Source organism: Hyalella azteca, unplaced genomic scaffold, assembly GCF_000764305.2.
Source record: "Hyalella azteca isolate HAZT.00-mixed unplaced genomic scaffold, Hazt_2.0.2 contig4065, whole genome shotgun sequence".
NCBI lineage: Eukaryota > Metazoa > Arthropoda > Malacostraca > Amphipoda > Hyalellidae > Hyalella > Hyalella azteca.
In genome coordinates, this window is record NW_025934291.1 from 1230 (window position 1) to 16493 (window position 15264).

The following is a 15264-nucleotide window of genomic DNA, read 5'->3' on the forward strand; positions in this document are numbered from 1 at the left end:
AAGCAAGGACCTGGGGACCGAATTTTTGATCGGTCTGAACGACTTGGCTGTGGAAGGGACAGCAGTCTGGCAGGACGGGACGCGTGAGTTGCTACCTCTATGGCAATATTTTAAACAGATTTACACAATTTACTGGCCAAAGTCGCAGGGCTGGGCACAGAATTCATTATCTTTTATTGAGTCCGAAAGGAATTTAGTCAAATTTGTAATGTATCACTAGTTTAAGCTTCGATTGGAGCGTTCATCTTTTAAATTATCAACATCGTGATACTGCTTGAAGTGAAATACATCGCACGATTTTTCGCTTGAAAAATATATTTTATTGGAAAACTGCAAGTAACAAATGGTGTCTAACTCTCGATAGGTGCAATATTTATTATGAATTTATACTCATCAATCAAGACAAATCATAACTCATAACAAACTAATTTATACTAGACACTAGACAGCACCACTCGCCATGCATCTTTACGAAATGAAAATCATGTTGCTGTTTAACCTCTTTCAAAAAAATAGCATAAGGCAAGATCATTACAAGAATCGGCAAAAACCAGACCGAACGAAATCTTCAACGCCGACATCCATATACTATTGCAGACTACAATACTAAATTACTTGTATACTTGCATTTTGAACTCATAATGAGCTAGTCTTTGAAACGTTCGTTTCCTATGGAAATATACGTAATGATTTGCCTTGCATTTGCCTTGCTTTTACATACATACTTGCTCAACATGCGATTTGGGCAACAATATTACGCATTAATACAAATTACATTACACATTTCATTAATACATTAATACGAATTACGCAAAATTGTCACAACTTGTTCAGAAAAAAAAATTAAAAAATTCTGGAGGCAAAATTATACCCATGAGAGGCCAGACGGCCATGCATGCATATGTCTCGGCCACGCATGCGCGTCAATTCTTCTAACAATGCAACGAAGTTGTCAGATTAGCTGGATCTGAATAATTATTTTGAACAATGTTTCACACTGATTGATTTTATGATTTTATCTATTCGGAATGTTAGAACTCAGGGGTGACATATTCGTTCCAAAATATTATTCTAAATTAGTTGATTAATTAATCATGTATTAAGAATTAATAAATTTATTAGCGGAACCTACTGCTAATTTTGGGATCATAGCCATTATTTTAAACTGCATGCACATTTAAAGTGGTAATTAAGAGATACTAGACATTATAATTAAGAATATCATTCAATTTTTTTCCACTCAGCTTACACGTCCCTTGCTGTTTTCGCCCCCATGCAATGGAAAGATGATACCGAATATAAAGAGAACACCGTGGACAAGGATTACGTGAGCGTCAAGTGGAAGACAGTAGAAAGCGTTTGGGAGACCAAGTTCAAGGATGGCAGCCACTCGGTTCCAGGCGTGCTGTGTGAAGTGACGTTCTAACAAATGCACTCACGTTGTTGAATGAATCCATGTTAAGTCCGAACAACCAGGTTTTCTCTGCAGTTCTTATAGCACTCTTTTTTTTTCTCCAGATGACGTTGTAATAAGTCATTTTTCACTATTGGAGAATTCGAAGCAATAAGTAATTTTTCACGAACCAGGAATTCGAAGATTTAAATTATTTAATATAGAATAACTTTATGAGAGCAGATTTGAATGAACTTGAACTGACGAAAATTGAATAAAAATACAAAGCAAGAATTAATACAAAACAATGGAACCTGCAATCGACATAAAATTAGGCTGGACTCACCATCAAGTTCAATAAAATCAAGTTTGACTAGAAACAATTCAGGAGTTCGTTTTCCATCAACTTCCAAGTGATAAAGATAAGGGACCGTTAGAGCCTAAAGGATGACCGAAGAAGTCTTCGGTGCCCTAGAAGATGTATTTTTGATAGAAGACGAGAGAGTTCTGCATGGCAATCAACTAGAAATATATTTCGTTATCTTAAAAAAATTGGGTTCGAGATAAAAATTGGGTAGTAAGTCAATAAAAGAGAAAGGCATCATCGTGTTTCTAGGTTAACAAGGACGAATTTTGTATGATATTCATTTCGAGTTTAGTTGATATCAATGAAAATATTGATTTTTTTCAATAGTTAAAGCTTTCATTAACTTTACACGAACCCAAATAATGTGATATGTTGAATTTCTGAGGATAAACTCCTAATTTGACGAGATATTACTTGTATTCATATTACATTTTAATTCAAATTGTTCCTGCGAACCTAACAGATGGAAACTCTTTTGAGCCCATCTTAGTCCCGACGTTTCGCGTTGAAGACTACATTAATTGTGGCCTACTCGTCATGTGCGTGGTGATTTAACATGATGAATATCAAAGCTGAAAAAAGTAGTAATGATATACAAATCGAAATTAAACACAATCTTACCTTGAATGTAACAAGGAGATAGCGCCAGAGCGACAACGTAACATAAATGTTTACTAAATAAATATAAAATAAGATATATGGAGTATATATTCATTATTATATGAAGTATCAGCATGGATAAATCAAAAGTTCAGCACACGCACTTAAGAAATACATTCTGTTGGAACATATGCTCACATAATATTACGTATTGAATAGACTTAACTACTGTAATGCTGGGTCTTACATCATTTGTTTCTTTGTTCGTTTGTCTGCTACAAATCTTATAATCGATTTTTAACACACTTCTACCTGTCCAATCGATCTAAAATTTTGCACACTGCGTTAAGTCGGAGACAATGCTTGAATCAATTGACAGAATGAATAATATAACAAATTTGATTTTGATTCATATATTTTAAAAACTTGTAAACTAATTATTTTAAATAATTAAAAATAAAATAATAAGTTCATTGTACATGTGTAAAATCTGAGACACTGGCTTTTAGAAGTGTTGTCTTTAAAAAGTAATTTTTAAACGCATATTTTACTTTAAGTTCGCTTCGGCGATTCTTATAGTTATACCTAACAGGAAGTAAAGTGCACGCTGTAATTTGGTAACTTATCAACCTGTTTTACACAATAAACACTATCACAGTATGAGAGCCCAACGAACAAATCTGATCCAAGATGAACAAAAATATGACCAGTAAAAATAATAAATGCACATAGCTAAATCACGCAAATTAGTAATTACATAAGGAAGAGAACAAAGCAGGGCCAAAAGGATCGCCTTGCTGTATGCCGGTCGCGGATACCAAACTCGACCCCCCAAAGAATAGAGGGGACGGTTCCGAATGCGCTTGGTATCAATTTTTATCAATCTACATCAATTTTGGCCTTTTCGTCATGTGAGTGGTAAAATAATATTATGAATATCAAAGCTGGAAATTATTAGCAATGCTATGCAAATCACAATTAAACACAATCTTAACTTGAATGTAACAAGGAGATAGCGCCAGAGCGAAAACGTAAAATAAATGTTAACGAAATAAATAAAATAAAACATATGGAGTATATAGTTATTTGTGTATGATGTATCAGCATGGATAAATTAAAAAGTTAAGCAAATGCACTTTAGAAATATGTTCTGCTGGAGCATATACCGACAGAATATTAGGAATTGATTAGACATTATCTGTAATGCTGCGTAGGGTTCTTACCTAGCGAGTAGGATAAAGTCGTTACCTACGTTTTACTTTAAGTTCGGTTTGGCGATTTTTAACCCTCTACCTACCGCCTGACATGAGTAACCGGAGCAATATTGTCACAAGCCTACTTCCCTAAAAGGATAGATTCTAGTGAGCGCAAAATGACTTGCACTGATGGTTGCGTACAACAACTTTAAATGTTCTCTGTTGCGTAAAAACGTCCTCAGGTAGCAACACTCAATAGTTTACGAATAATTTCATTTGAAAGTTATGTTCTCGGTGAGTGACGTACGGCGGTAGAGGGTTAAGTTATGCCTAACAGTAAGTAAAATGCACGCTGTAATTTGGTAACTTATTAACCTGTTTTACACAATGAACACTTTCACAGTAAGAGAGCTGAACGAATATATCTGACTTCAAGATGAAAAACGACTAGTTGTAGATCTACTCTATGCTTCATCAGGTATTGTCCTTCGAAGAAAAACACGGGAATTTCGCAGCCGTACAGCCTGGATAGATGCTCATTCCCTGCAGCAGCGATATCTACCTTTTTCAGAGTCAGGTCGGCCATGACAGGAGATAACACCTGAAAACCAAACCATTTCCGAGATAGATTCAGAGTAAAATGGCATAATGTAATAAAGAATTTAGTCGCATTAATAAAAGCGTAAAGTATTGATTTTGCATCACATAATGCGCATTCGAAAGCACCATGCTAACAATAGGAACTACTCCTGAGGTAAAAAGTACGAGTATTATGAACAGACACCACTCAAAAATGCTTAATTTTTAATATGTGAATAACTTTATAGCCTTTTAACTAGTTTAATTGAAAAGTCAGACAATATAATAGAGTGAAAACACCTGTCGAGCCTACTTCCCTGACATTAGTTATTAAGAATTTCATTTTGGCACCGAAGCAAGACTACAGGAGGAGCCTCACCTCGAAAGCGACCTCACACAGCGGGCACGGCGCCTTCGTGTACATGGTGAGCTCAGGCTTCCCTCCGGTCGCTGGATGCCGCCTACAGGAGTTAGTGCGTTACTCAAGCTTCATATTTGATAAAAATATCTACACTTTGATTATAATAAGTTTTGGGTCTATACATGCACCCAATCCCTTAAAGAGTAAGCCAGCTCTAGGCTTAGAGCCTACATTTTAAAAGAGTTGAGCCTCCTCTGGGCATGGATAATTTTACTGTCTTGAGTGACTAGGCATTGATATATAAAAAGTATTAGTGTGAGGAGCTACACTTTACAGAAGGTTTTTAATTTCAGATGGCGTAGATGAGAAAAAAAACAAGTAGCGGCATTCCATTTTTTATTTTCTACTCAAGAGCACGTCTTACAAAGCTGAGCTAAAATATCACAAAGGTCAAAAAATCAAATCAAAGTATATAAACTGCGATTATAAACTTTGGAAGAGAGGCTAAACGCTTCTTTTAAACGCTCTTTAATCACTTTAAAAAATGAATAAAACATAACGAAATTGCATTGAATGTCCACGATTTAGCTTTCGCTACATTTTATTCATGTCAGAGTATCAGGAAAAAATTTTAAACTATTGATGCGCTCGCGTTTAAAATTCTCAGCAGATTTAAAACAATAGCACGCGTAAAATAAGAGATTTTTCTCGAGTATTCTCCTTTTTCTCAAACACACTTACAAGTTACTTCGTGCGACAGAAACAAGCGTGTACTGAGAGACCAAGATTACATGATAATTTATATCCCTCTCGTGTAGAGCTGACGCTTCTGTGGCCAAGTATGAACAGTTGGTCGCGAAATTAAGTTGACACAAGACCTGGCGATCATTAGTATTAAAATTCATGTGAATTTTTGTCTTCCTGAATTAAAGACGATTAAAAGTAAACAGCCTTCGCGAGTCGACACTGGGCTTAATAAACGTCGGTTCCATAACTAGCAAGTGTCTGCGTGCCTTAGCGCCATAACATTACTCAACGTCCGCAAACCTCAAGTCTACGTTCATCATTCGATATTACTTCACATAATGTGACCTCGGATAAAGACCTTGCTGCAGTGAGCATTTGTGTGTCTATCTACTGCCGCTAGGGTCTCCACAATATTTTCTTCCTATAATCTGCGGCTTTCCTTGCAGTTACTTCTACCACATCGCCAGCTGCTGGGAGACATGAAGGCTCGAGGGAGGGAAGAACTCACAGCTTCTCTATCATGATGGCTGAGGCTCCTCCGCCGCCGTTGCAGATGCTGGCAACGCCCAACTCGCCAGGCTGCAGAGTGTGGGCCAAGTGCACCACCAGCCGAGCTCCCGACATTCTGCAGTGGCAATATTTTATTATGTATTATACTCGGCGATTGGCCAGTCACCAACGCAACTACTACCACTACCTATGCTTAATAATACTGAACGACAATTATCAAAAAATTACCTATAATTTTATTTACCTCATTAATATTAGTTGATGTCCCTAGAAGCGTTTCGACAGTGCAATGTTGTTCTGACAAAATAGTGTAGTAGGAGGCAATATTCATATAATTTCAATACAGCAAAAAAATTGACATATTATTCTCGCACCCTAAAAACTAGGTACTTGTTCACACAACCAATATATAATTAATTGACCAGGAATGCCTGATAATAATAAAGTTGAAAGAACAACTTCAGCAATCATGAGCATCATAACTACACTCACGGTCAGTAGCCGTTCCATGACGACAATGCAGACTCACCCGATGGGATGCCCCAGCGACACGGCACCTCCGTTGATGTTAACCCTCGCAGGGTCGAGGTTGCTGAGCTTGATGTTAGCGAGCACCACAACACTGAACGCTTCGTTGACCTCCCAGCGGGCCACCGCATCGCTTGACACGCCACAAAGCGATAGCAGCTGAAAACTTCAATAAATTAATGAACATCAGAAGTAATTTATTATTCAGAGTTAAGTTTATTTCAAGAACTGAATATGAGTTGAACACTTCAAATAATTAATCAATGAAAAATACTTCTCTCAATACCCATGATTTTTCCGTTGCACATGACACGAAATGCGTTGAGAAAAGCATTAAACAATTTTCTGCTCCTCTACCGCCTCCTTTTAATTAATCTTGCAATAATAATCAAAAGGTAATCTGACTAATGATTCTTGAATAATTCCAAGAAGCTTATGATACTGACATATTGTAAGATTTAAAAGTAGTACTACCGTAGTAACAAAATCATGTTAATATCACGCATCATAATTCATGCCAAATTCACGCAGCATTCTACTTACATGAGCCTTTATTCTTACTTGCCCTTATAGGTACTTCTGAACCGCTAAGGCTGCTGTGTCTAAACTTAGGAGTGCAGAGGACGTAGTACTTGACTTTGGGAGTGCTGAGGCGTGAGTGGCTAAACTTGGGAGTGCTGAGGCGTGAGTGGCTAAACTTGGGAGTGCTGGGGTTGAAGTGCTAACCTTGGGAGTGCTGGGGTTGAAGTGGCTAACCTTGGGAGTGGCCAGGGCGGGCGCGATAGGGAAGTCGATGGGGTCGGTGGCGGCGTCAGCGAAGCCCACGACGCGAGCGAGGGGCTTGAGGCCGCGGCTGCTGGCGGCAGCGGCGGTCATGAGCAGCACAGCGGCCGCGCCGTCGTTCAGGGTGGACGCGTTGCCTGCAGTCACCGTCCCGCCGTCCTTCTGTCGTGGAGGAGAGCTCACTTCAAACACACGCACGAAACAACACGAGAAAGATGACAGGTAAAAACAAGGCTAACATTTTTTTAATGTGTGTACGTGCTACGGTAACTTCTAAATCAAAAGAACTTCATAATAAAAAGTTTGTGAATATGTATTGTGCTTCAAGAATACTTACCTAGAGTAAACGAATATAAATTGTTATCAAAAATCGTAAATTTGCTAAACATTGACTAAGACCTAATTTAAAAAGAAGGAGGCACATAGAATAGATTGCTAATGAATTCCGAAAATAGATTTTAGTCCAAATTTAAAGCATCGGAAAAGAATGGAAAATACGATCTACTAGTACAGACCTGAAAAACAGTGGCCAGTTTTCTGAACTTGTCAACGTTTATTTTCTTGTACTCTTCATCTTCTGTGACGACCGTATCAGGCTTGCCACGCTTGCCTGGTATTGTGACAGGCACCACTTCTGCAGAAAATTTTCCAGCCTGCCACGCCGCGGCAGACTTGCTGTAGCTTGATAAAGCTGTACCAAAAGTCAAGGTACGTACTACTAAAAATTCTGCATAATTGAAAAAATATTACATCTGCATCAAATTATCAGTAATAATAGGGAATTAATCTCGACTTAGATATAAAGACAGACACCATTTCACAACAAAACCAGATACATCAGTAAAGAAATAAGGCAAGGAATAAGTAAGTTAGCTTAGCTCCTATTATAGGCTCACCGAATTCGTCCTGTTGTTCCCTGGTGATGCCGAGCTTCTTGGCAGTGTTCTCGCCACAATTCCCCATGTGGCATTTATTGTATACATCAGTTAGACCGTCAAATACAATGCCGTCCTGATATGAAATACATTAGTTGTGTTTTTATCAGAAGTAATAAATACAGATCAATATATAATATAAGATCAATATATATAATTTTACCTTGGATGTTATTGTCAATGATTTAAAAGGTATATTTCTGAAGAATTTACAGTCGGAAAATATTTGTAAAGAAAATTCATGCCTAGAGTAAAGTTATCTCTACACTCATTACAAACAAGCTAGCTAGGTACCGTATAATTTACTTTTTTTTTTGTCAAATCATAAAACAATTTTAAAATTCTGATATTTTATCATAGGTACCGGTATATAATTTTTCAATCAAACAAAATATTAATCTTGGATTGCATTATTTTGACCATGAATTAGACTGACCAAGAACAATAATAAGATAGAAACTTAACTCCCTAAGAATGATAAATTAGTGAAGCTTACTCACTTTGAGATGCACGCCTCCATACGGGCTGTCACCCCTGGCCATGTAGTATGGCACATTGCTCATGCTCTCCATGCCTCCAGCCACCATGACTTCTTGGGAGCCGCACATGAGGGCTTGGCTTGCCTGCATGATGGCCTTCATGCCACTTGCACACACCTGCAGGTTCACATCATGAGTGAGTGCAGTTCTCATCATTAGAAAAATATAGTAATTAAATATATAATTTACAGCAGTGCAGAACCGAAATGTCTAGCATTTAGGTTATGTACGCACTAAATAAATTAGATAGAGGTACAAATTGACAGCAGTGCAGCATCAAAATGTCTAGCATTTAGGCTATGTATTAAATAAATTGGATAGAGATACAAATTGACAGCGGTGCAGCACCGATAAGTCTAGCATTTAGGTTATGTATTAACTAAATTTTATAGAGGTATAAGTAAGAATTGAGATTGGCTGGTTCAATAAATATCATTGTAAAAGTCAAGTAAAAAAATTCACATAAAAAAATTGTCTGAATTGACAGCAGCTCCCTAAATAAAAAAAATTCACTGTTTTCATGACAAGAAACAATCAATATTTTCATGACAAGAAACAATTCATATTTTCATGAGAAGAAACAATTCATACCTTGTTAACAGTTGTGCAGGGAGTGGCCTTGCTGAGCCCAGCCTTGAGTGTTGCTTGTCGAGCAGGAGCCTGACCTGCTCCAGCCTGCACCACATGTCCCATGTAGACCTCACCAACACTGTCAGGGTCCACACCTGTGCATATGCATGGTAGATGAATAAGCTCAAAATCCCATTGATATTTCAACACTGACCATCAGAGGCATCAACATCAAGTCAATTTTTTTGAGAATATTCAATATAAACTTCATATTTCTCCAAATAATAACAAATTGCATAGGAATCTGAAATTAAACTTATGGAGCATAAGAAATGTAGGTAGTTAGCAATGTAGTAGAATAAGGATTCATTTATCTAACCTGATCTTTCAACTGCAGCTTTGATGGCCACAGCTCCCAGCTCAGGGGCACTGAAGGCACTCAAGCTGGACCTAAGAAATGCAACCGCAACAAGATTATTGTAAGCAAGGTTCCAGGAAAAGTTATAACCATTCAGCAAAATTGATTTAACTCAAAATAATTCAGGCAACATAAATTAGGATTTAAAAATAACAACTTCATATGGCAGTCAAGATGAGACAGACCTAAATGATCCAATAGGTGTTCTGGCGGCAGAGACAATAACAACATCATTGAGGGAGCGGGCCGAGGAGCAGTAGCTCCGACCAAAGGTACCAATCTGTACAAGAAGAAAGTCCATCACAATATGATGAATGTTTCTATGAGGAGTGAAAATCTGTTCTTTTGAATACAAGGTAGGAATAGTTCAACAACTGGATTCACATAGTTTATTTTTAACTTAACAGAATCTATGCTTTTTACATCAGAATAATGTTTTGATCAACCAATTATAACAAATATTACTCATTGTAGAAAATAATTGGTAATTAATTAGATTAAGTGCATCTAAAAAAAGGGTGTTTTTTTCTTTAATTATAAGCCACTATTTTTAGTTTTGCAATATTCCAATTAGTTTTGCTACTATAACAGTTTTACGCCGTGTCGGAGGACTGTCCCGAATTACCCCGCCAGTCCCAAGTTACCCCGGTTGACGGTACTTAATATCAACCAGCATCATATTGCAAACATAAAATTACCATTGAAAGTTTAGAATAAGAGTGCAAATTAAAATTAAATTCTTGCCAATACAATGTTGGGAAGTAAACTAGCATCTAACTTTCTTGTTGAAGTTTCTATTATTATGAATATTAAATGATACCTAATACTTGAAAGGGCAGCAAATGCATATAATTTCCTTGTTTGCATAGAAGCATACCAGAATAGATAGACATAAAAGCTTTTGATATATGTTATGAATTGTATATAAATGTCATTTAAGATGATTATAATACAATCAAGGATTCTGGATGGTTTAAGTTTAGTTAAAATTCTATGTAGATTGGGATGTGGAAGTAATATATAATTAATAAAACAAACTGTGATGCAACATAAGAATATAGCTACCAATTTTATCTCACTAATCTGGTTTGATAGTCTATTTTAATTGAGAAACTGAAAACCATTTCAGTATTTAGGAGTTGAATAATTTTGCTTATCAATTTCACTAAGATTGAGACATTTTCATAATTTTAATAAAGGAATCATTCATATATTTTGACCATGGGAGATTTCAATTAAGCTATAAAGTAAACAAATTTTAAAAAAATATTTAGATGGTAGTTATACTTTGTATCACATAGGTAAATCCAAAAAGAATAGTGGCAAACCAATTATTTTTTAGAATAAGTTCATTTTTAACTTTCTCATTTACTCAATATTTAAATCAATTTTTTATGCATGATAATATGCTAGTATGATGGTATCCATGAAACCATGATACTTTGCTTTGCTGGTCTACTTATAGGATTCGAAATTGAACTTAGGGCTAGGGGAGAGTCTATAAACTCTTAGCTTTGCCAGTTGCCACTCGCCAAGTTGCCACTTGCCACTATGCCATAAAGTTAAACAAATTAATTGTAAATCATTTTAAATGATTACTCACCCTTGAAATGTTCAGAAGCATTATTTATGATATGGAGAAATTCAAGTCTTGAGGAATTTAAAAATGACTAAAACTTGAAAATGGGTTCTTTGGTTAAAAAATTAAAAATAGTCCTGAAAAAGTGCAAATTAATTGGTTTAGTCACTTGAGTATGGTATTACTGCAAAAAAATAGCCATATAAGGTTATAAGCCAAATCAATCTTTCATTAGCCTTAGGTCATAGTGTCATACCAATAAAAAAAATAATAAATAGGTCCACATTGAAACTGTCCATTAATAATTTCATATTCATAGGCCGATGGGGTTAAGGGCTCAAGGCTAAGTATGCGGCTAACTAGTTCCCTTTACGGCTAGCTGTGAGTTAGAGAGCCTGGATTACGCATTACAATTTACGAAGTATGATAGGAAGTTATGCCGCTTGTGGTGGCCACTGGCTGGCTATTCTGGCGGTGGGACCGTGGGCCGGTGGCGGGCGCCGACCGCCAAGCCTGCATTCCTGCAGCTCGTTCTTCAGGTTTGAAGTATCAACTGTAGTATTGTATGATTTGTATCACCCAGACACCCACAACTAACAGAAAATGAATTATTTTTCATCAACACATTCTAGTGATTCGAGAATATCGAATTGCAGTTAAGCAACTTACGCACAAAGCTGAAAGCACAATCGCACATCCATCCTCACTCCTCAACAGCAACTGCAATTGAATTGTCCAATTGCTCCCTACGCAGGCTACGCAGCCTACGCTACCGAGCCCGAGCCTACTTGCCTAGTCTTCTTTTTTTCTTTAATTGGAATTTGTGGGAGCCTCTGAAGACTGGTTCAATGCGGCCCCATGTCAGAACGGTTCAAGGAATTTGACTGAATTTTGTTTTCAGGTACAAAATTGGGTGTCTTAAAAAAAAACTGAAGATTTCTCAATGGGTGAAGAGCTGCAGAATGGGGGGGCCACCAAAGTGGAGACCACACCGGGGTAGAGAGCACCATCCCAGGCATGGTGCCAATCCATAGGTTATTCAAAAGAACCTGTTCTTATGTCATTTTGAACCAATCAACACTTCTTTATGGACCGATCGTAAAACACACCTTCACCAGCAAAAGCTTTCACACTTCTGAAGAAGGTGAGCTGACAGCTACACTGGCCATGGGGTATGGGTGGACCTAATTTGAATTTGAATGCATGCAGCGATTCAAAATCCTATAGACTGTGATAGACATAGTATACAAGTCATAGAGCCTAAATTTTTAATATATAACATGTTGACACTAGTAACCGGCTGAGGTTGACAACATTACACCGAAATCTTTCGTACAGTTTTATTCTGTAATTTATATTATGTATGTATTATGCTGGTTTTTAAATAATATTTAATACTAATAAGAAAAATATATAGACTTTATCTATAAATGTAGCGGTAGCGCTGTAGCGGCAAAACCTCGTATCGCTACTTAAATATGTAGCGGGCGCTACCGCTACCGCTACATTGCCTTAAATGTAGCGCCGCTACCGCTACTGAAAATGTAGCGGCCGCTACATGTAGCGGCCCCATGTTTGAATTAATTAATTCAACCATGGTCTGACCTGACGCTGATTCTTAAAATCGCGCTAAAATCAGTTTGTTGCGGGTCTCGAGACTGCAACTCACTGCTCCAATTTAGCTATGCTTAACCGCTTGGCCTTCTCGCCGATTCGAACAGAACTGTAGCAGGTAGCTGGGACTGAACCCACAACTTACTGCTTCTGAGTGCTTCAGTCAAGGTTCTCTGTACGGCAACTACAGGACCACCTATAGCCTAGTGGTTCCTAGGTCTCTTTTCGCAGTGGTTTAACTGCACGAAATAAAAACGAGTACAAACAAATATTTGTGAATACCTACTATGAATCAAATCAATGATGTCTTCCAACCGCGTTGTGTGTTATACATAAGGTCTGGGGCAGCAATAAATTGATGATAAATTTACTCAATCCCTTTAAACTAACAGAAGTCGCACTGTACAGCGTCTCACTATCGTGAACCCTCAAACTAGCCGTCTGCATACTTCGCAAATTTCAAGCGTGTGCTTCTGTCACGATGATTCAAATTTAAAATATTTCGTTTACATCATTAATTATGATTAGGGTATCGTGACTTGTATCCCTTCAAAATCTATCATCTATATTTTTGCCGTATTTGGCTAGAGCTGCTCGCCTGACGCTGCTTCTCAGATTTCGACTGTTACGGACATTCCTCTATTGACTTGAGGCACAAAAAATGCCAAAATGATCGTCATCCAACCAACATTATATTTTCATTTGAAAGACAAGATAGCTGACATATGCATGATGTGATCGAGGAAATATCTGGATTTCACTCATTCGCAGGTCATCGAATTAATCTGATGTGGTTTTTAACGTAGAAATTTGAAGGCTAATACGTAATTTGTTGATACCATAGAGCTTAACTTCAGCACGGAAGGTCGAAGCGTTTAGCTTGCGGAGATCCATCGTGCGTTTCTTGATGCATCCGAACGTCGGAAATCACTTTACGCTTTCTTCGTGGTGCATACGATTTTTTTTTTCGAGATCTGAAAATTTCATGTCGTGGAAAGCGCTACTTTTTTTTAACATTTGCATGCACAATGAAACAGGTGAATTATAATTTAATGACAGTTGCTATAAAAACTTCCATCGCAGCACAATCCACTGTAACTGTGATATCGGCGCGTGCAGACAGATATGACTGATGCAACAGTCATCATTGCGAAATTTTAAAGCCTATTTGTTGGCGGTGGAAGTATTATCTCATGAAAACTTTTACACCACAAAAAAAAAATGGCAATTTCCCAGATTTTTTTTTCATATTGGCGCTCTGCTGATTTGCAAGTACTTTTGCCTTAGCTTTATTATGCTCGTGGTTATGCGCGGTTATTTTCCTCTGGGCCTACTTCACCACCGCTATCAGCCTCCTAATTAAAACCCTTATCAATAGTCCATGTTAAAAGAAGATTATGACAACAAATGTGAAATGAGTAGCCGACGTAAATAAGATGTGTAATCAAATTAAGAGACTTTGGTAGACGATTGATAGAAATTACGTGAAACTTTAAATTTAGTTTCAATAAATCTACACACGCCCCGTCTCAAATTACAGCAGCGTCACATGACAGAGGCACCTGACTGAGATGTGACAGACAGAGCACGCCATATGCGTCATTCATGTTTTGTGCCTTGGCCCCGAGCTGCGTATCCTTGAGAGAAATATTGAATAGGTGATTCCACTGGATGCTCATTGTGCAGTTTAATTTGTTGCAAGCAGAGAAAAATCTAAATATTCAAGGGTACAAAATAAACGCACAGTCTTGAAATACCAATTGAAGATTTCCTATGCAGCCAACACATTTCTCTTCTGTTCCTTACCTGGCAAATTAAACACCGAATAGATTTCATATAATTACAGACATATGATGAAAGAGTTGTCTGGCAATCCTCCCTAGTAGAAGTGTTATACAATGAGAGTGTTCCAAGTGGTTATTTATAGCTGCACAAAAGTGCACATTTTAACTAACGTATCTGCATTTGTTTGATTGTTTCCGTAAACTCCTCAACGTGGCTCACAACGCAAGACTAATAACTGGAGCTTCCAGTCAGCTGAGTAAAGTCGCACTCAAGAAGGTCGAAGTAAATATTCTTGACTTGATATGTATTGCTAACGAGGTTGTTGTTACTTCCATTATTTAGTAGCATTACTAAATACAGCAATCGACGTTATTAATCAATAACAGCTATCAATATTAATCAACAGATCAATATCAGTCAATAACTGATAAAATAGCAATAAATAAGTAAGTAATAGTTAATAATATCAATTCATTAGGTTTGAATCAATTCTGATCTAAAATTCCTTAGAATGTGGCAACTCGGAGCTTTCATTGGTTGCATTACTGTCGACGACACCTGCCCGTACAGTCTCGCACATCCGTTGCTTCTGGACTTCCCGCTAGTTAGGACCCTAAGCTGGGAATGCGGCAGAGTTCCTTAGTGTCTGGTTGTCCTCAACGCATGGTTTCTTAATTAAAAAACTTAGAGTCATCGGATACAGTCTTAAGCATTCAGCTACTGGCGGCATGGGCTTAGAAGCTGTGTTCACAGTTGATAA

The 15264-nt window shown here is 37.4% G+C and overlaps 1 protein-coding gene across 1 annotated transcript; it reads right to left on the reverse strand.

Moving 5' to 3' along the window:
• Positions 1-4001: 4001 nt before the first annotated feature.
• LOC108680775 (acetyl-CoA acetyltransferase, mitochondrial) lies at positions 4002-11307 on the reverse strand (the record flags this gene model as incomplete). Its single annotated transcript, XM_018169674.2, is given in 12 exon segments — positions 4002-4157; positions 4515-4596; positions 5752-5868; positions 6283-6440; positions 7038-7226; positions 7580-7755; positions 7961-8075; positions 8500-8655; positions 9130-9263; positions 9488-9558; positions 9712-9806; positions 11130-11307. Coding segments are annotated over 12 exon segments (1470 nt in total), but the record flags the coding sequence as incomplete, so codon positions are not given.
• Positions 11308-15264: the final 3957 nt, after the last annotated feature.